This window comes from Periplaneta americana, chromosome 8 (genome assembly GCF_040183065.1).
Source record: "Periplaneta americana isolate PAMFEO1 chromosome 8, P.americana_PAMFEO1_priV1, whole genome shotgun sequence".
Classification (NCBI taxonomy): Eukaryota; Metazoa; Arthropoda; class Insecta; order Blattodea; family Blattidae; genus Periplaneta; species Periplaneta americana.
The window spans coordinates 88,999,562-89,027,532 of NC_091124.1; the positions used below are offsets into that span (position 1 = coordinate 88,999,562).

The 27,971-nt window shown below is 36.5% G+C and overlaps 1 protein-coding gene across 8 annotated transcripts in view; it reads right to left on the reverse strand.

Moving 5' to 3' along the window:
• The window catches only part of msn (serine/threonine-protein kinase msn), a 288,177-nt gene that overhangs the window by 185,658 nt on the left and 74,548 nt on the right, over positions 1–27,971 (reverse strand). For all 8 annotated transcript variants that reach the window (XM_069833247.1, XM_069833249.1, XM_069833248.1 and 5 more), the window contains exon 3: positions 8,555–8,611. In XM_069833247.1, the coding sequence (XP_069689348.1) occupies positions 8,555–8,611 (57 nt within the window). The remainder of the gene's footprint in view (positions 1–8,554; positions 8,612–27,971) is intronic.

A 27,971-nucleotide genomic window follows, 5' to 3' on the forward strand; every position in this document is an offset into this window, starting at 1 on the left:
TAGAATTTCCAACTTCTTGTAGATCTCTTCAATGTTTGCTTCAAGGTTTACTTCTGCTAGACTATTTTCTTCAATATTCGCCATTATTACACTGTTACGCGATGTTGTGTGTCAATGCCTCTACTACAATATTTCCTCACTACCAAACTCCCTCCGCACACGTGTATACTGATCCACTGTTCACTGTGGACTGATATGATCTGAATTAATATCCTCTCCTGGTAGAGTCTCTGCATTTTTAAGCAATTTTGGTATCTTTCCTGTACCAGTACATAGTCTATCTGATATCTGCTTTCGTCCCTTGGGCATGTCTATGTGTATTTTCTATTTTCTTCATTGGAATAATGTATTTCCAACAATCACTGAATTTACTGAATTTCTTTTACAGAAATTCACCAAATATTCTCCTCTATCATTTATTTTTCCCAATCCATATTTTCCAACTGTTCTTCCATTTTATCCTTCTCCTACAACTGCGTTCCAGTCACTCATTAGTATTACGCATGCTTCTTCTTCTTCTTCTTCTTCTTCTTCTTCTTCTTCTCCTTCTCAGCTATCTCTTCTATCTTGTCATAGCTTTCTTCCACTTCCTCGTCTGCTAATCCACTATGTGACATATAAACTTGCACTAGCACTAAAACAATTTTCTTTCCTTGTAGTCTCACCATTATCATCCAGTCATCTATATAACGCACTGATATCACTTTATCTTTCACACATGGTCCCAGTAATACATCAACACCATGACCTCCTTTGCAGTCACCATTTGAATAAAACAACCTAAATCCATCACTCACCAACTCACCACTATTTTCTCACCCCAGTTCTGATATTCCCGTCACATCCACTTTGTTTCTTCTCATTTCTTCCTTCAATCTTTCCAATTTACCTGCTTGTAGAAGAGTCCTTACATTCCACGTTCCAATCCTCAATCTTCTTTTCTTCTCTCTGTTGAGTTGCTTCATAATGTGTCCTTTCCCAGCATTCCCCTCCCGGACATCCGAAAGGGGAAATAGTTTACGTCCGAAATTTTTTACTATGGAAAGACTCATCATGCCATGTTTGCAGTTTTTCTTGCGAAAGATAAATGCGGTAGCTTCCTGTTGCTTTCCGCACACCACTCTCTCTTTCGCATCTTAAAAAGATCCCAATGGGCCCGGCGTGGAGATGAGGAGAGTGGATTTGACTAATTAGGACTTCCAGACTTCACCAAAATTCACCGCAAGGGTTAATATCAGTTATATCAGGGTTTCTAACCTGATCAGAGACCGGGAAATCCCAATTAGCCTTTGACCTAATCTGTAAACCTTCAAGTCTGACTCACAGCATAGAATTCTACCAGCCAGAAAAGAAGAGATCAAATCACAGAGCGAAATAGATCAATTCACTTTTGGTGGAGGAATACGAGAAGCATACAAGCAGTGAAGAGCCGCACACAATAATGTGCAATTGATAAGCATACTGCCAATTCGTTTTGGTTAAGATGAGATGACACTTTGATGTACGTACGTCGCGTCCTTTGTCGCGAGCCAAGGGAAACAAGACCACCAACCATTACGATTAAGAAGTAAATTAAACTCTTAGAAAACCTCAACCTACCAACATAAACATTATACTTATTCGTATTTTGTGAAAAATGTGAAGATATTTTTTTTTTCTGATTTTCAATTTAAATATTTAAAATAATTTTATTATTCTCATTAATAGCCTCTGGTTGAATGGAAGAGAAGGCTTCACGGTCTTAACTCTGCCAGAAAAAATAAAGCATTATTATTATTATTATTATTATTATTATTATTATTATTATTATTATTATTGAAACTGAAATTAGGAAAGTCCAGGATAACAGAGGGTTTGGAATTGAATGGGTTACATTACCTGCTTGTCTATGCGGATGATGGGAATGTGTTAGGAGAAAATCCACAAACGATTAGAGAAAACACGGAAATTTTACTTGAAGGAAATGAAGAGACAGGTTTGGAAGTAAATCTCGAAAAGGCAAAGTATATCATTATGTCTCGTGATCAGAATACTGTACGAAATGAAAATATAAAAATTGGAAATTTATCCTTTGAAGAAGTGTAAAAATTCAAATATCTTGGAGCAACAGTAACAAATATAAATGATACTCGGGAGGACATTAAAAGCAGAATAAATATGGGAAATGCCTCTTATTATTTGGTTGAGAAGCTTTTGTCAACCAGTCTGCTCTCAAAAAAGCTGAGAATTAGAATTTATAAAACAGTTATATTACCGGTTGTTCTGTACGGTTGTGAAATTTGGACTCTCACTTTGCACTTTGAGAGAAGAACAGAGGTTAAGAGTGTTTGAGAATAAGGTTCTTAGGAAAATATTTGGGGCTAAGAGGAATGAAGTTACAGGAGAATGGAGAAAGTTACACATTGCAGAATTGCATGCATTGTATTCTTCACCTGACATAATTAGGAACATTAAATCCAAACGTTTGAGATGAGCAGGGCATAAGTTCTCTAAACTTTCCAGGTTTTTCAATAATATAGTAACTGGTAATGACGAGGGATTTTCCATTTTTATTGTTCCATTCGTATCATTCCACACTGTTGTATCGTGGCTGATGAGTCCTTTGTTTGTCGACCACATTATCAAAAATAAAGAGCTATCCAGTGTGCATGTGAACGCTAGGATTAAAACATAGAATATGACGCTCACGCACGCGAATAGCCATACTTACATAATTATGTGGTTGTGGCAATTTATAATGCTCGGATAAAAGTTATAAGAGTACTAAAAATTTCGTAGAAAAGTATGTTTTGAAGTCCTTTTGCTTTCTATATAATAATAATAATAATAATAATAATAATAATAAAAACCAGGTTATATTTTAATATCCATCTAGTTTTTTCTACTTCTTTACGTACTTTATGCTTTTCACGCGTTTTACGGGTAATTTATGTATCACGAAGAAAATAATTTTTACGCATAATTGCACAACTCTGGACTTCTGAGGCTATTGCCTGTATTTTCATCTGCAAAGTATTCAGCATAATGTTTCCCAACTTTCATCCATCAATGAGTATATCGTACTACAGGGCGATTCATAAAAACATTTACCATTTTAACCTCTGATAACTACTGACCAAAAAGAACACACAGATGCAATCACTTCCGAACTGAATAGTAACTGTGAGAGAATAATTTTTTCACAGTAAATGGTGGAACCATTGGCAATAACGCACTCGCTTTTGCAAGTCTGATTCCTTCAATTCCTGCAATAATGCACTCCATATGGTCGTAAGCGCGATTTCTTTGCTGCACTCTGACTTGTGTCATATGAGCAGCTCGTCTCCTGGCTTAATCGACGCGATTTCTTTGGCGAGTTCAGTAAACGCTCTCGAACATCGTCCACACAAGCTTGGGGCATTGCAGGTCTACGTTTTCCACTCTCGCTAAGAAGCGAGCCAGTTATCTCCAGCCTTCTCATTATAAAAAAAAATGACTTGGTAAGAACACTGAGCACACTGAATTCTGTTCGAAATGCGCGTTGCGTTTTAACCAGGGAATTTTTCATTCATTGCGTATCCAGCATAAAGATGCGCTCTATGCTTGTGATATTACGACGAACTAATCACTACATAGGCTACGTTCTGCAATAATAGCCAATATCTATATCAAGCATGGATGACAATCGTGCCAGGGGTATCAATATACATTCTCTCAGAATCACAGAGATCATAATATTCAATTTCAAGTTCATCCTAACTTCCAAAGAGAAATTAGCCTATAACCATAGTTTAGTATATACAGTCACGAAGCTCAATACGCAGTAAATATGCATCCATAGATGGCTGCTAACTACTAGGATCGCTACTATCGCCTCATTACAGACAATTTGAAATAGTACCTGCACAGTCTATTGTTCCTAGTACCCTCATAAACTCAAGCTTCGTGACTGTATATACTAGACTGTGCTATAACTTAATAAAATGATAAATGTTTATATGTATCGCACTGTATTACCAACTTTTTACAGATAGGGAAGGTTCTGACTTTGGGTTGATGCTTCGTGGAGTTTTTTGTTGCTATGGTAGTTGTGTCACTATAGTACTATTAAATGAATTAAATACAGAAAAACGCTACGAACTTATGCACCAATTCAATATAATTATTGGTATTTAACGTACACGCAATATAGTCAGGGTTGCCACAAACTTTCGAACTAGAACGGGGACATATAATTAAAACACCCGCTCATTGTGCAAAAAATGATTTTTAGCTGCTATCAGAGAACATTTGCATTCAAGATTTGTATTGTGATTAGACACAGCGAATATAAGTGACAGATTTCCAACAATTCTGAATACTGTTCTGTATTGTTTACAGTCTTAAAAAATTTAAGCCACTTGTCTTTAACTTTTCTGCTTTCCCATTCATGAACACCCAAGTTTGTACTCACAAAGATTTTCAAGCAAATAAACTGACCAAACACTTCAGATTCTGAAAGCGGCACTTCTTTTTTAGGTAAGTCAGTCAATGTCTCTTCTATATCATTATATAGCTTCTATATCACTATTTAAAGTTTTCAACAAGTTCGGCTAAATCACACAATAAATATAATACAGTAGTATATTGTAGTAACCTTAAAATACAAAGAAGCTGTAAACCAACTCAAAATCGGGACATCTGACCGTCCCGAACGAATTTGTCGGGACACCGGGATAGTGGACACAAAAGCGGTGACAATCCCAGAAAACTGGGACGAATGGCAACCCTGAATATAACCACAAGTAGAAGTTGTAATATAATGAATTGATTTTCGTTATTTCCTTGTTTAACATTTACGGGCTTCCTGTCCAAATACAATACCTGTAATCAGCTCACTCTTCTCTCCTGTCATTAGCTGCCGAAAGAAATTTGATCTTTGTTTCTTGCTCATATCTGTCCAATGGATTTGGTTTGGTTGGGTACTACTAATATCAGTTTTGATAGGTTTCCATGTTAGAGTAATCATTCTTATTTATTAAGCCGTGTACAAATACCTCTATCAAGGTTACAGAACTCGGACCTCTACAGTAATCAGTAATAATCACAGACTCATAAATTTAACACAGTGTCTTGATATAAGAGAGGCATGGAAGAGAGCAGCAGAATGAGAAGGGAAAATGGCTAACAGAAAAAGAAGAATGAAGACTGTCAATATATTTTAATGTTATTTCAATTTCAAACATTTTCTTCTGAGCACTCTTCATTTTATGATTTACAGCTCTTTTCGGTGAGTTTTTCGAAAGAAAAGCAACAGATGTGAAGCTCCAGGACAAGTGCAGCAAGTACAACCTGCATCAGACCAGACCGGGCAGGCACCTGCTAATGACTTGGGGTCTCGGTCGGGGAGACGAACAGGGTCGTTGCTGTATTAAGGTCTCTGACCTACAAAACCTGTTTGGCGTGAATCATTTTTGTTTGAAACACTGCCTTACACTGCCTAATCAAACACTAATGGTAAAAACTTAACGCCAGTAAAATATGAGCCTGAATCGTATTATGACAGGTTATTTAATGATGCTGTATTACTACAAAATTGTCTAGAGTAGGGAGAATTAGTGATGGCGAGACAGTACTTTTGGTGAAATCATACCGAGATAACTTATATCTTACAGTTGAGGAAAACCTAAGAATAAATCCAACCAGGTAATCACTCCAAGCGGGATTCGAACCCACCCCAAAGCACAGCCTCCGGATCAAGAATTAAATTCAATATCCTCATCTATAAGCCAGTGGCTACGATAATGCAGGGGCGTATTTTGCGGGCTACCGGCGGTAGCCCAAGGAAATTACAAAAGAAAAAGTTTATAATATAACATAATGTAATAATTTTGTATTATTAGTTTTACCATAGTAATTAAAATTAAAGTAATTGTAAGATATACTCGTATTTTGTGTAATAATAGGGTCAGCGGTAGCCCAAACCCTTTAACCAGTATACGCCACTGCGATAATGTAAGTACGGATCTTCTGTTGGAGGAAGTTCAGTCCATGAAGTTACAGTTACAATTCAAATACATTTTAGAAGCACATTATGAAAGTAGTATCACGAATATCTGCAGCAAATGCAGTATACCATGAGAAACCATTTTGTAAATTATTGAAATATAAGAACTTCATAATAGAGAGAAGCCCAACATGGCATTTGGAAACTGAGGATATGTGAACTATAAAAATATATCTTGGTTATATACACGAGACATGTTAAAACCATCAGAGATAGGGAACATTTTGGAAAGAAGACATTTCATAATTTGAAATTCCTCTATCGGAAAATGTTCTAGCGCAAAGCCTCGCTCTCCGGATCTGCTCCTGCCGAAACCGAGTTGTTAATTTGGAAAGTATTTTCTACATAACAACATAGACCTAATTACGCAACAAATAATTTGTACGTATCCAGAATAAGAATATTAAACCAGTGATGGTGGCGGCAGCAATAATAATAATAATAATAATAATAATAATAATAATAATAATAATAATAATAATAATAATGTCTCCATATGAACTCCACATTTAGTGTTTTTACATAATTTTGAAAGTAAAATACATTCAGAGACTTTTTTGTCATCTGCAAGCTCATTCACTCGACAAAATATGGAGAAGAAATTTAAAAATATTTTTACTTTAAACATGGTAGTGAAAGAAAAAAAGCTCTTTCGCTCGCACGCACACACGACCTGTAGATATCCTAAATTGGCTCAAACGATATTCTATATTGAACAGGAATGCACAAAGCTGTGTTTCCAGAAGTTCCTAATTTACATCGATAATAATAATAATAATAATAATAATAATAATAATAATTATTATTATTATTATTATTATTATTATTATTATTATTATTATTATTATTATTTGATGCTAAAACTCAATGGAAATGTCTCAAAAGGTTACAACTATAGTTAGTAATTGAATATATGATTCATTGGAAGTATCTTAGATGAAATTAATCGCATAAAGGTACAAATGAATCGCCCCATGCAGAAAGGGCTTCAGTCCATTAGACTGAGAAAACTAACAAAAACATTGTGTACACTATATTCCTTTCTGAATAGAACTGAGTCTGACGCTTCAGTTTCTATCTTTCCAAGCATTGGACTGAATACCTTTCTGCACAGGCCAATGGAGCCACCCATAAGGATATGATTTCCTTCAATATATATATATATATATATATATATATATATATATATATATTTTTTTTTTTTTTCCCCCCAAAATTTGTGACTGAAGCCCTTTCTGCATGGGGCGATTCAAATTGTATTTCTGAAATATCTGAAAATATTTCCGGATAAAAGTTGGCGTCTAGAACACAATTTCTCTGCCAAACATTTCAGTAAAACAGTTTCGAGATTTTCGAATTCAAATTTGGTCGAGAGCCGGGAATAAAATGGTTTGTCAAAGAAAAGTGAAGCTGGAAGATCCGATTTACGGTGCGTGAAACAATCATGATCCTGAATAAGAAGACTGTAGGAAAATTTTAGCGATCATTTTCTCGCCAGCGTAAAAATTTACGTTTGTTAAAGTCATCCTTCTCGCTTGTAATCCCTGCCGTTAGAAAATGAATCGCTCTTAAAGGCGTGTTATGTATAAAAATGGAGTTCTCGACACTGTTGGACTAGTTATGGTTAGGAAGGTCATATCTGCAGGTGTATGTAACCAACCACCATTGTTTGAATACAGTAATATCACAGTCTAATATATAGTCACGAAGCTTTAGTTGTGAGAGTACTAGGAACAACAGACTGTGCCGGTACTATTTTGCATTGTCTGTGATGAGGCAACAGTAGCGATCCTAGTGGTTAGCAATTATCTATCGATTCATATTTCCTACGTATTGAGCTTCGTGACTGTATATACTAGACTGTGGTAATATGACGCTAGAAAACTAAGACTACAATGTTGAGGAGGTCAGAAGCAAACGAGTACAAGTGACATTTCTAAGAACATGAGTTAAGTGCATCCAGGGCAAGCTAAAACATTTAACATTTTAGTAGCAAAGGGATACATCTTTTAACCACACCACATACTAAAATTGAAATAAAAGATTTCACGGAAAATTTACGAAATCTTAAGTGCTTTCAATCTCATTTTCTCACAAATAACTTAAGTGCACTTATACCCCTTTGCTTCTGACCCCCTGAATTCACTTCCTATATATGCTCAATCATGAACTCAATTGGTACTGAAAGGTGCACTGTGCCTGCTGACTGTTATATCGATTATGTCTCTTGTAAGAAAATGCTGCGTACCTCATTTATGGGTACTATAAAGTGTTGAACACCGTTATACTGATGATGACCAATAATATATGTAACCTAAACCCACATTACATACTCACTAATGCACATGGTAAACTTTGGTTTAACTTTCTGAAGAGCGTACGGTACAGTCATGGTAGAAATTTAAATAATCGACCTCTTGATGCAGTAAGCATGTGCTAATTCAGTTCACGGCGATTGTGCTGGAGGAATGTTGTATAATGAGATTACCTGCCATAATGGATGATGCTAACATAATTTATTATACTGACCTCTGTGACATCCATGACCTTAATAGCCGCAAGCTGACCAGTCTTCGTGTGTCGACCCTGAAACAAAACACTGCTATCAGTATTTCAGCACCACATAACGAAAGCACAGTGTACCAAATTAATATAAATCAATTTAACTTTGTAACATATGTTTGGCGTTGTATGTACGTACCCTCTGTCAGTTCGAAAAACCCCTCAAAATGGGATAAGAGTAAAATTCAAACAAGAACACACACAAAAAAAAAACACACAATAAGAGAGAGAGAGAGAGAGAGGGAGAGGGGGAGGGAGGGAGGGAGGGAGGGAGGGAGGGAGAGGGAGGGGGGCAGTAATGATTCTACATCAAAAGTTGTCAGTACCTAGTGTAGGTCGAAAAATGGGCTTAGGGTAACACCATTATGCATATGAAAACATATGAAAAATATACTGCATTACCTGAACGGACAGATCGTCGTCGGTTTCTCACTTCGGAGACTAATTCAAATACAGCCGAATTCAAATGAAACTTGGTATAATGTACACCACGGTAAACATTGAAGACTGTAAAATAGCTTACAGTTTCGGCGAGGTACTTCTGGACAGGAACATTTGAGATCCAATGAACATAATAATAATAATAATAATAATAATAATAATAATAATAATAATAATCCGTGGTGCTACAGCCCTTTAAGGGATTAGGTACAGCTTACAGCAGTAAAATTTTTGGAAATATTCAACATTTTTTTCCTCCATTATTGTATCTTGTACAATAATGAAAATTGGTATGTGTAAAACACTGTCTTTCTGCTAATGATATGAAAAAAAAAATATTTTTACGATTTAAAAAAATTATTTATATATATATATATTTCCCCCCCCCCCCCCGAAAATTCAAAATGTGCAGTTCACTGTGCAGTGATGAAGCGTTTCCCTCATAACTCATAAACTTGTTAACTTTTCATGTTCTCTCTTTTTTATTTTATTGCTGAAACTCATGTTTACAATATCATGCTCTTTCAGCTACATTCTTTAATAAATAATATTTTTTTTTATTTTGTGTTAGAAGAAAATACTGATATTTGATCATTTTGTAAAATGAATTTATTTTTTATCAGACAATCTCTCAAAGATACAGAAATGATCTTGCATCATATTGTAGATACGACATGCATTAATACACACAAGAAATTTCATCACAGAATGTTGAATAGTTTTTTTAGTAATGTGGGAAACGCTTCATCACTGCACAGTGAACTGAATTTTGAAAAAAAAAAAATAATAATAATTTTTTAAATCGTGTGTATATATATATATATATATATATATATATATATATATATATATATATATATATATATATATATATATATTTTCACATAGCAAAAGAACAGTGTTTTACACACACTAATTTTCATTATTGTACAAGATAAAGTAATGGAGGGAAAAAATGTTGAATATTTCCAAAATTTTACTACTGTAAGCTGTACCTAACCCCTTAAGGACTCAGACCGACCAGCCGGCTACTGGCCTCACGGCCACATGGCGAAGCAAAGGTGGACGATCATCAAACTAGAATGAGGCATCGTTGAAGCCACACAGAACGTGATGTTTGCTACGTTCGCAAATATACCTCTCTTTATTCACGAAAAGATGCAATAAAACGAAGCAGAGTTCAATTTATGATTTTTAAAGGAAGTAATGAGTATGAGGACAAAAAAAAACTGTACACAACTTACCATAATCAATGCGAAATTCCAAGTTTTATTTCCTATACATACAGCAGTTTAACTCAGAGCCAACTCTCCATTGGGTCTCATAATGCATTTGTTTTGTGTTCATTGGGATCTGTGTGAAGCTGTTGCCTCACGCCAGGAATCTCTCGTAGCTATTTGTCTAGTGTGGCTGAACGATCTACAATACCTACGTATTTGCTGAAGATAATGGTATTGATTTTCTCATAAAGCAAATAATTTCATTCACTCACGAACACCAAATCCATGCGAACCGAACATGATTTTCCTATTAAATATGCACACAATCATTTTAATTTTTGTAATTCACACACTTTCTTAATTGGTACACAAATTGCATTATTAATAACAGAATCAACAATGGCTATTATTCAATCACATTCTTGTAGTAAAAAAATATATTCTCCTCCTACTTGCTATTCTAAATCTTCTTGTAATACAAGGACGATCTTCAATACTGCGAGATATGCGATGGACAAACTAGTTGAGAAACAGATTTCCTACGGGTACCTACAAATTTCGGTTTCTTTTCCCAGTCTCTTTCCACCCTTGTTTCATTAACATCATATCATAAACTTGGCGTTATCTAAACATCCTTCTAGATTACAGAAATGTTAAAAAATTGAACCTTTTCTTAATCTCTCTCTACCCCGGTTCTTAATTTCCTCACCTCCTTTTCTCCGAACCCTCGAAAATGGTCTTCACTTTGCGTCAAGCTAAGTACAACATGACTTGCAGAATTCGGCGATTAAGATAATATCCAATATTTAATAATCTATATATGAAGAACTAAGGAAGAGACTAGTGTAGTGCTTTTTATGAAGTGTGGCATTGTATGGTGGAAACATGGACATTACGACGAAGTGAAGAGAAGCGAATAGAAGCATTTGAAATGTGGTTTAGAGTGGAACGTGTGAAGTGGACAAACAGAATAAGAAATGAAGCTGTGTTGGAAAGAGTGGGTGAAGAAAGAATGAAGCTGAAATTGACCAGGAAGAGGAAGAGGAAAAGGAATTGGTTGGGTCACTGGCTGAACAGAAACTGCCTACTGAAAGATGTACTGGAAGGAATGATGAACGGGAGAAGAGTTCGGGGCAGAAGAAGATATCAAAAGATAGATGACATTTAAGATACAGTATATGGATATGAGGAAAGAAAGAGGAAGGCAGAAAATAGGAAAGATTGGAGAATGCTGGGTTTCCAGGGAAAGATCTGCCCTTGAGCAGAATACAACGAATGAATGAATGAATGAATGAATGAATGAATGAATGAATGAATGAATGAATGAATGAATGAATGAATATGTCGGGTGAAAACAGGGAACGTCACAAAACATCATTATCGAGAAAAACAAGTGTCAATACCTGAACATTCCTGGTTTTCAACCAGTGTACCAAATGTTTAACATTACCTTACACAGACATTTCAATTTTTACCATTTTTGTAATTGGACAGTTCATAGTCCCGGTTGACACTTATATAATGCGTTTTATACCATAAAATCGCTAAAAAAAAGGACATTTTTTGTCCGTCCCACCCCCTCCTCTCTCTCTCTTTCTCTCTCCACTTGCATATATGCATTTGCAAATCCCTTACGATGTTCAGATGTGAAACGAACTATTTTTACATTTCTTTTCGCCAATAAAATCACTTACTATTATAAAAAAAAAACATTTAATTGATAATTAAGGTCGCATGGATCTTTCTATCATTAATGAGAGTTTAGAATTCTCCCAGCCATTGTGACTTTGTAACCCAACTGCAATGTGAAGAAAGTTGTTTTATATTCGTGTATGACAATGGAGAAGCAAGTGATTGTGGGAAGCAGAATGATGTAAGCACTGAAATAAAACCAATCAGTACTCGAGACGATACTTCCGTTAAAGACACCAGACTCTTGTCTCCTCTCATAAGCGGTTGTTGAGCAAGTTGCTTTAAATACCAAAGTACAAAGGAACGCCGGTTATATAAAACAAAGGCTTAACAGGAGAAAAATTAGTAGAAGAAAATTGCCACTCACCATAAGCTACAGACAATTTCACACGGTATCGTACAAGTTAATTCAGTTTGTAATCTCCCCTCTGTGTTATGAATGATACTTTCTTTCAGTGATACTGTCTTTCAGACAGCAAACAAATACTGGATGTTCAGTTCAAAGTGTGTCATGGCTCGCTGTATGCCGTCATGTGGCTAGCCGATGAGCCTAGAGAATTCAATCTTCCTACACTTCCGCAGAGGTGTAAAACCTATGAGGTAGAGAAGATGCCTACCAAGTACGGCGTTCATTCTGAAGAGTACGTACCGATACGTACGGTAACGCCGGTAGTGGCAGGAATGTGAACTGTTTGGAAATACGTACTGTCGGGATATGGGGAGAGGGTTAAGACGATTACTTACGTATTTGTTGACATTAACTTCGACGGTCAACATGGACACGGAGCATTTGATTTGTGTTGTGGAATGTTACCGTACGCAACCGATGATAACAAATACCCTACGTACGACTTGCCGGCGCAAAACACAGTTCGAAAGAGGTTATGGTAGCACACAGACCGTACAGACCGCCATCTGTTGCTACGACGTTCAAGTTATACCGTACACGTTCTCAAGTTCAGATTGAAGAACGCCTTAAATAATAGGCAACTTCTCTAACATATAAGCTGAAACTCGCTTCAAATCTGTGACCCAACAACAGTGACGTCATGACACACTTTGAAATGAACACCCCGTAGTAAGCAAAGTTTTCTGTCAAACTACTTCGATTTGATTCTCGACACCAGCAAGCAGAATTTATGACATAGGAAAATGGTGATGCAAAACTTTCACTTAGCATTCCATCAATCTACAAATTCTTCTCCACCTTCACCTTCACCATCGTTTCCATAAATTCCTATCACCATAATCATCTCCATCATCCCGTATCACCACCACCACAATTGTCATCAATTTTTATTCATCATCATTACCACCACGATCATCATCAATTCATCACAATCGATATCACCATTATCGTAACTATCATAGGGTCACTATTTTAGGCTCACGAGAAATTGTTGGGTCGTATCTGGAAACGAAAAAACAGGACCCAAGTATATAGGAGAATATTCTTCCTCTCTGTCCAGTTACTTGAGCGGAATATAATTGAGAATTGAAAATAAAATAAAATTATTTGCCAAACAATTAGGCAAAAAAAATTGTGTGATTCAATTTCATTGTATTAGTATCAACTTACTTGGAAACATAAAAACTGGAGATTTATCCTTCGAAGAGGTGGAAAAATTCAAATATCTTGGAGCAATAGTAACAAATATGACACTCGGGAGGAAATTAAACGCAGAATAAATATGGGAAATGCCTGTTATTATTCGGTTGAGAAGCTTTTGTCATCTAGTCTGCTGTAAAAAAATCTTAAAGTTAGAATTTATAAAACAGTTATATTACCGGTTGTTCTGTATGGTTGTGAAATTTGAACTCTCACTTTGAGAGAGGAACAGAGATTAAGGGTGTTTGAGAATAAGGTTCTTAGGAAAATATTTGGGGCTAAGAGGAATGAAGTTACAGGAGAATGGAGAAAGTTACACAACGCAGAACTGCACGCATTGTATTCTTCACCTGACATAATTAGGAACATTAAATCTAAACGTTTGAGATGGGGAGGGCATGTAGCACGTATGGGCGAATCCAGAAATGCATATAGTGTTAGTTGGGAGACCGGAGGGAAAAATACCTTTGGGGAGGCAGAGACATAGATGGGAGGATAATATTAAAATGGATTTGATGGAGGTGGGATATGATAGAGACTGGATTAATCTTGCACAGGATAGGGACCAATGGCAGGCTTATGTGAGGACGGCAATGAACCTCCGGGATCCTTAAAAGCCAGTAAGTAAGTACCAACTTACTGTTTTCGTAAAAGTTTATAGATTGTTATTGTTGTTATTATTATTATTATTATTATTATTATTATTATTTTTAATTATACGTTATTTAAATTAAGTAAGTAACAGTTTCACTGTATTTATATTTAAACTGTGATGTTATTTTACCTGATTAGCCTGAATTCTGACTAGAACGCAGAGGATGGTGGATGTAACATCGAAATTAGTCAATCAAGTAAAATAACACACTTTAAACATTAACACAGTGAAGTTATTTAATTTAAATAACTTCATAATAATCACTGCCATCAATGATATGTGTTAAAAGAGTATAATCAGTTCCGTAAATCACGTCGAATTATTTCTTATTCTAGGAGCAAAATACTGCAGAAAATCGTTTGAGCCGATTTCGACAATTGTTCCGTTTATGTAACCTCCGTTTGAAAGCTTAAAATAAAGTACCGTTACTGTTACGTTTAGAAATTCTGCAATCTGATCGACGAATGATTCTTCCAGCAACCTCGGGGAAAGGATTTCATATGGAGAAACGACAAACTCAAAACGCCTAGTTCAGCATCACAGATGAAGGGAGGGGGAACTCCACTTCCACCAGCATCACACCAATGATTTTTGTAACAGTAGATTACAGTATTTCATGTGAGAGATTACAAACAACTACAATCGTAAGAAAATATTTAAGTTGGCCTTACTCGTTTAGTAGATCTAAGGCAGGTAAAAAAGAATTCTGGCAAACTATTTACTGTTCCTTGATCTACCAAGTTCCCTGCTTAGGAAACAAGATATTCCAGCGAACCAATACGTCTCTGACAAAGCTGGAGATAATGCAGCACAACATAGGACAGAAACAATATGCCACTACACGACTACACTGTAATGGGTGGTATAACAGACATGAATTACAAACAACATTAACTTTACATTTCTCCCCTTAAGGAGTTATCTGCATGAAATTGACGAATAAAACTATAATTCTGTGGCCGGGAGGAAAAAGGTCTTAAGTCAATTTTTTGTGAAAATGAGATTTGTATATATTCTGAAAGCGGAAACAATTCTCTACAATCTGGTAAAACGGTTGAAGTCAAATAAGACTCCTGACTGGATTTATAGAGCGTTACCAAGTGTCAATGCTTTTTGAGTCGAGCACACACAGAATAAAGGACTTAAGAATATTTAATACTTTATTCCTCACAAACCATCACATGTTTACTTTCCATGCTTCCCTATTAAAAAGGTCTAACTTGTATTTTAGCCATTTTATCACATACTGATGGCCTTTCCTTTTAAAACTTTAAGCACCAGGGTAAACAGTCCTATAATTGTTTAAGACTCATTTTTCATTCCTAATAATTTACATTTCTCATTTATTTTGACATGAAAAAGTCTTATGTTTAAATAGTCCCTTCCACTCAGTTTGGGTTTTAGTCTTAAAAGGGCTTAAGTGCGGATATATTTTTTTAAATAATCAAGAAAATTGTTAAATTAGCAACATTACCTATTTTAGAAGAAATATAAACAAATAATATCCAGGAAAACCTCGTAATTAAAAAAAACTATAATTGAAACCAATTTCAATCTTTCTACTGCTCTCCTGAAAAATATAAAATTTTTACTTAAGAACTGTTTCGTCCCGGCCACAGAATTTATTTTTCTAATCCGTGTTCTGTTCGACATAACAGTTGCTACTAAAGACAGAGGTTATTTTTCTTCCGACAGATGGTGGTCAAGTTTGTGAAAAGCGAAATATAAACAATCCGAAAGTTATTTTTCATAACTTAATTTACACTTTTTTTAGACGACGTACATACAACGGTTATGGTGCAGCTTCCACGTTGCTGGAGTTCGTATCTTCCCTAGGGTATAATTTTACTAACTGTAGTCAACGTAGTTCTGTTTGCCTAAGAATCTAGGCAAATATCCGATACTGTGTTTTTTTTTAGTTGGTTACTTAACGACGCTGTATCAACTACTAGGTTATTTAGCGTCGATGAGATTGGTGATAGCGAGATGATATTTGGCGAGATGAGGCCGAGGATTCGCCATAGATTATCTTGCATTCACATTACGGTTGGGGAAAACCTCGGAAAAAACCCAACCAGATAATCAGCCCAAGCGGGGATCGATCCCGCGCCCGAACGCAACTTCAGACCCGCAGGCAAGTGCCTTAACCGACTGAGCCACGCCGGTGGCTGATACTGTGTTGAAACCACAGTAACTGAATGTTTATTTTTCATCAAATTATATGCAACATCTTAAACATAACACGCATACTGTAAAATTCTATAACCAGTGACCATACAAAACGGACCATGCCCTCGTTTAGCAAGAGTGAAGCACGTTGACATGCGGACAGGGGACAAGCGCACGTGTGCCTCCGTAACGCACGCACGGCTTATGTCCTCCTTTTATAAAGGAAACACTGCGCTGCACAATTATGTGATTTCCCAGTGCATCATCAATGTTAGTAGTTTGAATCATCAAGATACGCCAGGCTTGTGGACACGGAAACAGTATCGGTAGACTCTAGAACCGATAATAAATTCCCGACACCTTACTAATATGATTACTGCGTTCTATATCAAAAGAAAGCAAGCTCCAATTTCTAATTCTTTAAAGAAAATACGAAACGAAAAATAATTACTTAATTATCCATGATTTCAAAATTGAGTCTGATACTCGATATTCGTCACGCAATGTCTTTCGCTCACAAGTTAGAGAAGTGAAAAAAATATTTGAAGACCTGAACTGACAAACATCCTAAGTCCAAAATTTACCGAATTTGACTTTTTACCCACCATCCTGTAAAAAATAATAGCTATCCGCAGTCAGAATCTAAGCCTGCGTTTTTTAATCATACAAATATTTATTTCAATGTGCTCTTACACTGCAGGCCTAAGTAGCTTTCCTGCTCTTCTCAATTTACTTCAATGGACTTGGGATGTTTGTATTTAGGTCTTCACTTGCAATTAATCATAGAACTATCCAAGAAAAAATGACAGGTCGAAAAGAGTCTGCTACAACAAAAAGCAGTGATGGTAGCGGTGATGAAGATGACAACAATCTAGCTGCAAGTTTTAAATAAAATACTTCCGCCCACAGGACTACTGAGCAGACTTTGACGGAAACCTAAACTCAAAGGACGGAAAGAGACAATCTCTCATCCGATTAGTGACGGCAGTGGTAGTGTTGATGTTTCTGCTGAAGAAGGAAAATGATTTACTCGATAATATAAACATATAATGAAATTATATAAGCAATTTTAGGTAAAATTGTTTTTCTTTTTATGATAGTCACAGATACTTTTCAATATAAAATATGGCATTAACAATAAGAGAAGCATATAATATATCAATTATATTACATTGTACTTTCTTTCGATACCATAATACGCACAGCGCAGTCGTAGAATACGACTCCTCCATTTCTACCGCCTTGGTCTTCGTCCCTCTTGGACAAACAACGGCTCTATCCTTCTCTCTCTTGATAAATCTAGCCAAACGGCAGTACGATGCTCCAAAGAGGTCAGGGACCTGACTTATTGAAAGTGTGCCAAATTGAATCTGCAGATTTACTAAACACAAACGTCACTCTGGAGCAGGAGTATTCATATCGCGGTTTATAGCAGCTTCCCAAGCCGCCCTTGGCGAGTTTTCCGAACGGTTTCTATAGTCTGCAAACAATAAACGTGGCCACGCTTCTCGGGCAGTTGCTGTAACTGTTATAGCACCGATCAAGTTCTTAATAAACGAGCAATGTAATATTGTGCAATGCCTTATCATTACACACTATTTGTAGTAACCAATCAACTACCTATTTTCACCACCCCTGCAACTGTCATTACGACCACGACTGAACAAATTATCTTATTATTGCGTATATAATCACTTAGTGATTTAAGACGGCGCTCGTTCCGTCGGATACCGGCCACTTAGTCACTCGTAATGAGTGCACTTCTGCACATTAGTGTGTGTGACGCCACTGTCACACATCTGTGACACAGTGCATGAGAGTTGGCCATTAAAGGGAAACTACGAGATGGACTTAAACTGACAGGATTTAATCCGGCATCGGAACTGGAATCCGGTGTGGCTTAGTGGATAGAGTCTCAGCACGTAGAGCTGAAAACCCGGGTTCGAATCCCGGTGCCGGAGAGAATTTTTCTCCGCTCCATCGATTCTTCATCATATGAACAAATTATGTTCGATGTGACTTTCTTCATTTAGTTGATAATCATAGACCAGTGAGTGGCGCAGATGGCATAGCCCTGGCCTTCTGTGTCCGAGGTTGCAGGTTCGATCCCGGCCCATGTCGATGGCACTTAAGTGTGCTTAAATGCGACAGGCTCATGCCACTAGATTTAGTGGCATGTAAAAGAACTCCTGCGGGACAAAATTCCGGCACACCGGTGACGCTGATACCTCGGCAGTTGCGAGCGTCGTTAAATAAATCATAATTTTAAAACAAACTAAGCCTCTATTGACTAATATTATCTCAAAGCAATACTCCTGTTTTTAATTATTTTTCTATATACAATGTACACACGGTATTCCGTTCAAACCTCCCACATTTCACTTAATCATTGCTAACAAGATATACCAAATTATGGAATGCGAGTGGTACTAAAACAAAGAGAAACTCAAAAAATGTTTAATTAATTTGAAGTTGATTGTTCACGCACTATGTTGCGCCACAATCGCATAAAAATTAAGGCATGGTGTTAGAAGTTTCTGGAGACTGGAAATGTTAAAAAACAATCCAGAGGTTCTCGTCGTCGTGTTTCAGAAGAGAAAGTGGAAGAAATTCGAACGGGATATCTGAGAAGTCTGCGTAAATAAATTCGCCAACATTCCGACAGTTCAACGTTTTCCCCATCAGGTGCATCTCCTCCATATTCTCTCCGGTATTTTCTTTGCAATGTAATGATTGATTTTGTCTCTGCATAACAGAATACAGATCGTGAGCGCTGCTGCGGAGTCCTATTTTGCTTTATGCGATTGTGGGACAACATAGTGCGTGAACAATCAACTTCAAATAATTAAATAAAAATTCAAGTTTCTCTTTCTTTTAGTACCACTCGCATTCCATAATTTGGTATACCTTGCAAGAAATTATTAATTAAAATGTGGGAGGTATGACATCGAGTATATTGCTCATTTGATATATCTGCATTTAAAATTAATGATAATGAAATAATTAAAATGATTTGAAAACATTTCTTTAAATTTCATTCTTAATCTTTAATCCTTGTTTTCTCTAAGAAAGGAACAAAATTCTTCTATTGCAGTCAAATGAAACCCCGTCAGCTTCATATACCGCTAATTTACATGTGTCTTCCCCATCCTTTGCCACAAGTTTTCAATTGACTGCAGCAGCTGAATTTTGAACATGCGATCTTAGCCTAGTTATGTTGGTCACTCATAGTCATCATAACACTCACAACGGCCATGCCTTAGACCGCATAGCTATTAAAACCCGATACCTACTTATTGTCCCTTCTGACAGGTGTATAACACAAGGCTAAAGAGATAGATAAAAAATGACGTGTAAGTTACAAGAAAATTCGGTCAATATAGGGTTAAGGACGCTGTCTCAAGAGCAAGGTTATCTAGCATCGGTGGAATTGATAATAGCGAGAGGAATTGTCATGAGATTACGCGACATTCATGTCAGATATTGGAAAAATCTCGGAAGGGAAAAGGTCAGATATTCAACCCCAACGGATTCGAACCCACCTCCAACTGAAGCCTTGGCTCATGAATCCAACTCCGCCGGAGGTGTAACGTTTATAGAGATCATCAACCTCATTTTTACAAGTTGACCTCTGACGCTTTCCGTCATCACTCTATTCATCACTACCACTAACACCAACATCACGATCACCATTTTTTTTAAGAATAGAAACCTTCTAGCTTGTTTCAAATTACTTTTGTGAGAATTCTAAACCTAGAACCAGTGGGACTCCCTGAACCAGCATACTGAACATAAGAGTACCGGTAATCAACTAATTGAATGTTCCGGCAGTGTTGCCAACACATAAATTGTATCTCCGTCAGTCTAACGCCTGAAAATCCGTCAGAATCCGTCAAAATAAAAAATAATCAATATATCTATATACAAATAAAAAGCAAATTCTAACAAAACGTACTTACCAATCTTGATTAAAATAATAATTCGTCAACCTCCGACTTGATTACGAGGAAATCTGAAACAGGGCATTCTTTAGCATGGTACGGCACAGCCTAGGATTGTTCAAATAAAAAGTAAAATCCTCCAAAATTAAACCATTAAAATGACAGCAGCTAAAAAAGTCAAAAGACGATGTAATTCTAAATTCTGCCAGAAAATCCGTCACCCCTCAAAGTCAGTTTTGACGGAATTTCCGTCCAGTTGGCAACACTGGTCCTGGTCATATGGTAAGAATGCTGCAAAATCAGCGCTTAAAGCCCGGATCCCACGACGCGTGTCTCTTTGACAGATCGCGTGCGGGAAGCGTTGATGGCAGTTCTGAGTGCTTGCTTGCTAGAAATCCTGCCCACTGCTGGCTGCTTTGATAACTAGCTTGCTGGATTGCTATTTTTTGCGGATTCTTGGTTGCTGGGAGTTCTAAAACAGCGGATACTTTTACAATATATTTTATTTCAACTGAAAATTTTGCATTTAATATGAGTTACGGATAGATGAAGGATCAAGTTAGGGTTCTAATTGAGGCGTAAAGGGAAGAAACTCTTCATTCAACTGTTGTATACTGATCAACTCTTTCAACAGATCAACAACCTAATCCAAAGCAACACCTCTGGTTATTCTATGTTGAACAGTCCAGCAATGCCACTGCAGTGAGTCCTCGATGATTAAAAAAAAAATAATTTTAAATTATGCTTTATTTAACGACGCTCGTAAATATCGGTTACATCAGCGTCGCCGCTGTGCCGGAATTTTGTCCCGCAGTTCTTTTACATGCCAGTAAATCTACTGACATGAGCCTGTCGCACACTTAAATGCCATCGATCCGCGATCTAGGCTGGGATCGAATCCGCAATCTCGGGCACTACCGACTGCGCCATAAGGCAGACTTTTTAAAATAAATCATATTATCTTAACGTGTTAGCAGTTGAAAATTATTATTAATGTTTTATCTTTATTAATTTAAAAAAGATATACATTTTTGTATCCGATGACTTAAAGTAAGTACCGTACATAAGTAGGCTATACACTTTGCATTACCGGTATACGTAAGATAAAACATGACATACATACATACATACACACACACAATTATATACATACAGTATATAGACCTACATTCAAGGAAACAAAATGGCCGGTTGTGTTTTTTTTATTGTTCTCCAAACGGTACAGTTATAGGCATAAATTCAACATGAATATAAAACACAATACAATTAACACTAACCCTGGTGTTATGATATACAAGAACATGCATCGTATTCAAGCTTTAGCATATTGAGAAGCTACATTTGTAGGTGTAATTACTTGTTGATCGAAAAATAGATATTAGAGATAATAGACTAGTATTAATATATTATGCCAAACTTCAATGTTTCAATGCATTCCGTAACCCCTTGACAGCCGAAGGGGTTAGCCTTCCAAGAAAATGTTCCGTGTTTGATCCTCGGCCGTCACGTTTTTATTAGGGTCTAGTATTACATCTTAGCAATGCGAACCTGTGTTACTCAGAATTGTATGTTTCTTCAATGCATTTTGGGAAAATGTTTGAATTCAACAGTTAAATTTACTTCCTTTTCGGTAACAAGTGTAATGACATGAAAAAGTACGTAATAGGAAATCAAGGCAGCTACGAAGCATTTCTTATTTTTTTATATATTTTCTGAATGCTACGCATCAATCATCCTGCTCTGTGGAAAGTACATTTAATTTACTCGGAAAAGGAAGCGAAACGTATTTCCGAACGATTATAAACGTGTACACAGTAGGTGATTCACTATTTTGTTTTATAATTTTGCGGAAATTAACTAATACAAGGAAATAAAAGAGCAAAAACTCAACCTAACTCAACCATCTACAAACGGTTCATTTTATTAAACGATAATTATGAATCTAGTCGAGGGTCTAATGTGAAACTAATGTAACTACAATCGATGTTTTATTCACAACAAAATTCTTTAACTGGTAATAAATACGCTTATTTCATATGAACTATAACTTCATGTTTTGTAGTTACGAATTGTATTATATACAAGTCTGTTCGGAACTGAGTTACGATTTTTTGTGACCAGGTAGAAGACCGAATTTTCTTTCGATTTGTGTAGAAACCAAAAAATGCCAATTTTTGTAGTTACGTTAGTTTCACACAAAGCTCCCGTAGTACTTTCACACGTCGCTATAAATTTCTTGCTAATCGCAACACTCCAGTGAATGTTATTTAGGTTTAGTGTGTGCTTTAAATGAATTCTCAACTTGCAAATTATCAGCATGATTTTTAAAAACTTCAGTTATTATGACCTGTGGTCGGGAGGAAAAAAGTCTTAAGTAAACATTTTATACTTTTCCGGAGAGCAGTAGAAAGATTGAAATTGGTGTCAATTATAGAGTGTTTTTAATTAAGAGACTTTTCCTGGATATTATTTGTTTATATTTCTTTAAAAATAGGTAATGTTGCTCATTTAACAATTTTCTTGATTATTTCCAAAAATAGCCGCATTAAGCCCTTTTAAAACTAGAAACCAAACTGAGTAGACGGGACTAATTAAACATAAGACCTTTTTCATGTCAAAATAAATGAGAAATGTAAATTATTAGGAATGCGAAATGGTTCTTAAACAATTTTAGGACTGTTTACCCTGGTGCTTAAAGTTTTAATAGGAAAGGGCATCAGTATGTGATAAAATGGCTATAATACAAGTTAGATCTTTTTAATAGGGAAGCATGGAAAGTAAATATGTGATGGTTTGTAAGGAATAAAGTACTGAATATTCTTAAGTCCTTTATTCTGTGTGTGCTCGATTCAAAAAGTACTTAGGGCATTCGGTAACGCTCTATAAATCCAGAGAATTGTTTCCGCTTTCAGAATATATAAAAATCTCATTTTCACAAAAAACTGACGTAAGACCTTTTCCCTCCTGGCCACATTGACAGTATACGCCAAAACAAACAATACTGAAATTACAGCTCATCTGTTGTCCACGTTTCCATAGCAATAAAGTAATTATTTATTACATACAATAGTCTGACATATTGTGAATTCAGTGTTGTGTTGATTTCTGCAATTATGGTTCTCACAACAGAGGATAACATGTTCATTTTCGACCATACGGAGTAATATTAAATTACAAACATACTCGTCATTATAACATGCAAGGTGACATAAGACTGTACGATGGAACATCTCGACAACAACTAACATTGTTGTGTTATTTGGTGTTGCATTGTTAAATCGCTTCTGGTATTGTTCCTTAACGTGGCGCAAGCACGGCCCATTCTGATGCCCCACTCCGTATGATCGGAAATAATGCGCCTACCATTTTAGCAAATCTTCACTATATTATGTATCAACAATACAACATTGGGTTCAGATAAACAAATTTCACCATGGATACGATACGTACAGCTGTCAAAAAAAAAAAAAAGTGGCAGCACTCGTGAACAGCAAATACACTCAGGGACAAAAAAAAACCGGACACTTCTATATTTGCTTGTATTTTGTTGCCAATTATTTCAAAATGAAACAAAACCCATTTAAACAAAATAATGTTTCATTTAGCACCTTATACGACAACATTTGAAAAAAAATCTCTGATGAGAAAATTTACAAAAAATTACAAAGGGCGTATAACTATGGCATCGTTTGGTCTAACTGGTTTTTTTTTTCATTTATGGTGCCTTAAACATTAAAAACTCTTTTTAGTAACGGGTATTATCCCCTCTGGCTTGAATAACTGCATCCATACGTCTTGGCATGCTCTCAATTTGGTTAGCAATGTCTTCTTGAGGAATAAGTTCCCATTCTTCGCCAAGTGCTCGCCTCAACTCTTGTAACGATTCTGGTCTCGGTCGTCTATTCTTAACACGCCGTCCCAGCATGTCCCACACGTGTTCAATTGGGTTCATGTCTGGACTCCTTGCTGGCCATGGAAGACCATGGATTCCCACTTCTTGGAGATAATCTCCGACCGCATGGGCAATATGCGGCCGTGCATTATCATGCATTAAAACAAAATTATCGCCTACAAATTGGCCAAATGGCACAACATGATCAGCCAAACATTCATTTATATACCTATCAGTTGTTAGTCTTCCATTTTCAACAAAAACCAACTCTGTACGAGCATCCGTACACACTCCTGCCCAAACCATCACTCCACCACCTCCATACGGCACATTTTCGGAAATGCAACAGTGTGAAAATCGTTCTCCCCTCCTTCTCCAAACTCTTTCACGTCCATCAGGTGAGCACAGATTGAAACGGGACTCATCAGTGAACAGAACACAGCTCCACTGTCCATTTCTCCAATCCCTGTGATCATTTGCAAAACGCAGTCGTTCAACTCGATGCATCCTGAGAAGTCTGGGACCAGTTGCAGGTCTACTTGATATCAGTTCACTTGCTTTCAACCTCCTTCTAACTGATTTGGCCGAAATTGGGCGTCCATGCATGTTAACAAATTGCTGGGCTACACTAGTAGCTGGCAGGTTGCGCTCCCTAAGAACTCTCAACACCATATACCTGTCTTCATTTGGATTTGTAGCTCTTGGACGACCCGAACCTGGTCTTCTGGTATATTCTAGGGTCTCTCTATATAATTTCATGGCATCATGGGTGTGCTTCTAGCCATATTCATAACATTTGCAATGTAACGTACACTGCGTCCATCATCGTAAAGGGCTACAGCTCGAGCCACATCTTCAGGTCGCATCTTGTTTTAAGACAAATGTTACAACTCCACTTAAACTCAGAAAATGTAAAAATAAAGAAATAACGAATGATAACGATAATGAAGCACAAAATGGTTGAGACAATATAGCTGAGACTCCGAAAGCAAAATTGGAATATTTGGTTGTAATGGCTTGTTTATAAAACAAAAAACAATCAACAATGTATACACGTCTCCATAACAACAGACGGCTACCATAATATTGTATGAGAAGATAATGTTTTGCAAAATACCAGCAAATATTAAAGTGTCCGGTTTCTTTTTGTCCCTGAGTGTATTTTCTAAGACCGCTTCGGATAACGGTGATGTTACACGATGCATGCGCTTACAGAAGCAATTTCGGAACTAAGATGTTTAAGCAGGAGTCATTCACATCTGCGTCTCGTAGAGCAGCGGTAGTGTTCGCTTAATGATTCGAAGGCTGTTCATCGTTGCTGTAGAGATGGTACAAGGCTATACTGCTTCCCGAATTTCTTCTTCTGTAGCTTTACGATTAGAGACGAACAACGATCAAGAAAACGAGACTTACAGCGCCCGCAAAGCCGAAAACTCGCACGACAATGTTGTATTACGACATAAAGACTGGTTGTGAGTGTTCCGAGACTCAAGATTGATCAGTCCCGAAGTCAAGCAGCCTTGAATCGCCGCAGTTGTTTATACCTGGCTGAACTTTTATCTATTTTGGCAACTGTTATATATGTACAAAGAATCAAATAGCCTATTTGAAACATCTCTATCTTTCAGTGTTAATAATCCGTTCCCCAGTCTTTATTTAATTACTAGGCCCTTATTAAAAGGCTAGGAATTTTCTTTTCATATGTTTAAGATCAAGTGTGCAATATCAAGTGAAAAGATATTAATGTTATGTCTTATGTTTCTTAGAAATGCAAATTTATTTGAGAATTGTTTTTTTTTTTCTATTTATATAACCATAGGTAACATCACATAACAGAACCAGAACATTTTGATAACTAAGATACTGTTCTGTTTTCTTTTTGTCTCATTTAAACATTTATAATGTTATTTCACTTAAGTATGTTATTCAAAGTTACGAAACCTTTCCACGCCGATCAAATGCTATTTCGAGAATGATGAGCGAGACAAAACTCGAGAGACAAATGCAACGAACATAGAGAGCGAGAGCGGCAGTTAGTTTTGTTCATCTCTATTTACGACCTTGTAGTAGCAAGTTGCGGCCTACAATCTTGAAATCACGTATTAGTTGACGTAGGAATTGTGGCCCACCAATTTGAGGGAGACGTATGAGTTGTGACCATCCTATTTAGCAGTTCACGTCAGTCAATTAGCGTTACTCAGGGGAGACAACGGTAAGGTTGGCTGAGTAGTCTTAAAATTGTTCAATGTGCTGGCAAAAATTTGAAGCTCAATTTTTTTAACGAAGTCAAACCGCTCTATTTCTTTCTGCCCAAGCTTTGTTTTTATAGTTCCTTACTGCATGCCTCTTTTTAAGGAAAAGTTTAAGATTTTTGTCTTCATTAAACTCCTGCATTAGAAGGACGTCTCGGTTTGAAAGTACTATGTCAACGACAATGTAAATGGTAGGGATGACCACTGTAGAATGAACTGCTCAATTTCGAATGGAAGCTTTCGCAATTATTAGTGATTCGATTGTAGGTGGCAGAAAACTGAGCTCAAGTGCTAGGGGGAAACACTGCCTCAGGGGAAATATAATTGCACAGTCCCAAAATCCTTGCATTTTCTGACGGCGGAACCGCCTTACGTCGTCAGTCAAGTAGTCGATGACGTCTTCAAGGTTTAAAAAGGGTAATATAATAATAATAATAATAATAATAATAATAATAATAATAATAATAATAATAATAACGACAACAACAAAGCAGTTCTCGGGAGTGATGGGATGAACGTTGTACACTTTACTGAGGCCTATAGTTTGAATGTTCCTCTACCAAGTCTGTCCTAAACGAAATCGGCAACATTTTATTTTTGCAACAGGCCAGACTTCTCATTGTACTTTAGATTGCTGATTCGAAGTCTATGAAACTTCGAATGGAGAACACGTAATGCCCAGGGAAATGCAGTGACGAAAAAGAATATCCGAAGTCAGATTCTAAGCCTGCGTTTTTTAATCATACAAATATTTATTTCAATTTGTACTCTTACATGGCAAGCCTATGTAGCTTTCCTGCTCTCCTCAACAATTTACTTCAATGGACTTGGGATGTTTGTATTCAGGCCTTCACTTGCAATTAATCATAAAACTATCCAAGAAAAAATGACAGGTCGAAACGAATTTGCTACAACAAAAGGCAGTGATGGTAGCGGTGATGAAGATGTAAACAACTAAATATATCTAGACATTTAAACTGATTGCAAATAAACATAAGCTGCAAGTTTTAAATAAAATACTTCCGCCCACAAGACTACTGGAGAAGAGATAACCTAAACTGTAAGGACGGGAAGAGACAATCTCTCATCCGATTAATGGCGGCAGTGGTAGTGTTGATGTTGCTGCTCAAGAAGGGAAATGATTTACTCGATAATATAAATATAATGAAATTATACAGTACAAGCAATTTTGGGTAAAATGTTTTTCTTTTTATGATAGTCACCGATACTTTTCAGGATGAAGGAATAGGCCTATATATAGTTTTACATATGTTTAGAAAACCAAAAGTATTTGAATAACATTTCCAAAGTGGATGAAATGCTTAGGACAGCTTTTGAAGGTCCCTTCCACATAAATCTTCTGCACTTCGTACAACACTCAGATTTTGTTGCGTGGAAAACTCAATTACACAAGTGACTTCCTCGGTCACAAACAAATTGTTCGCCAATATTAATTTTAACGTTCATATTGAATGCATCATGCGTTTCCTTAGCACTTCTTTGCAACCTGGGA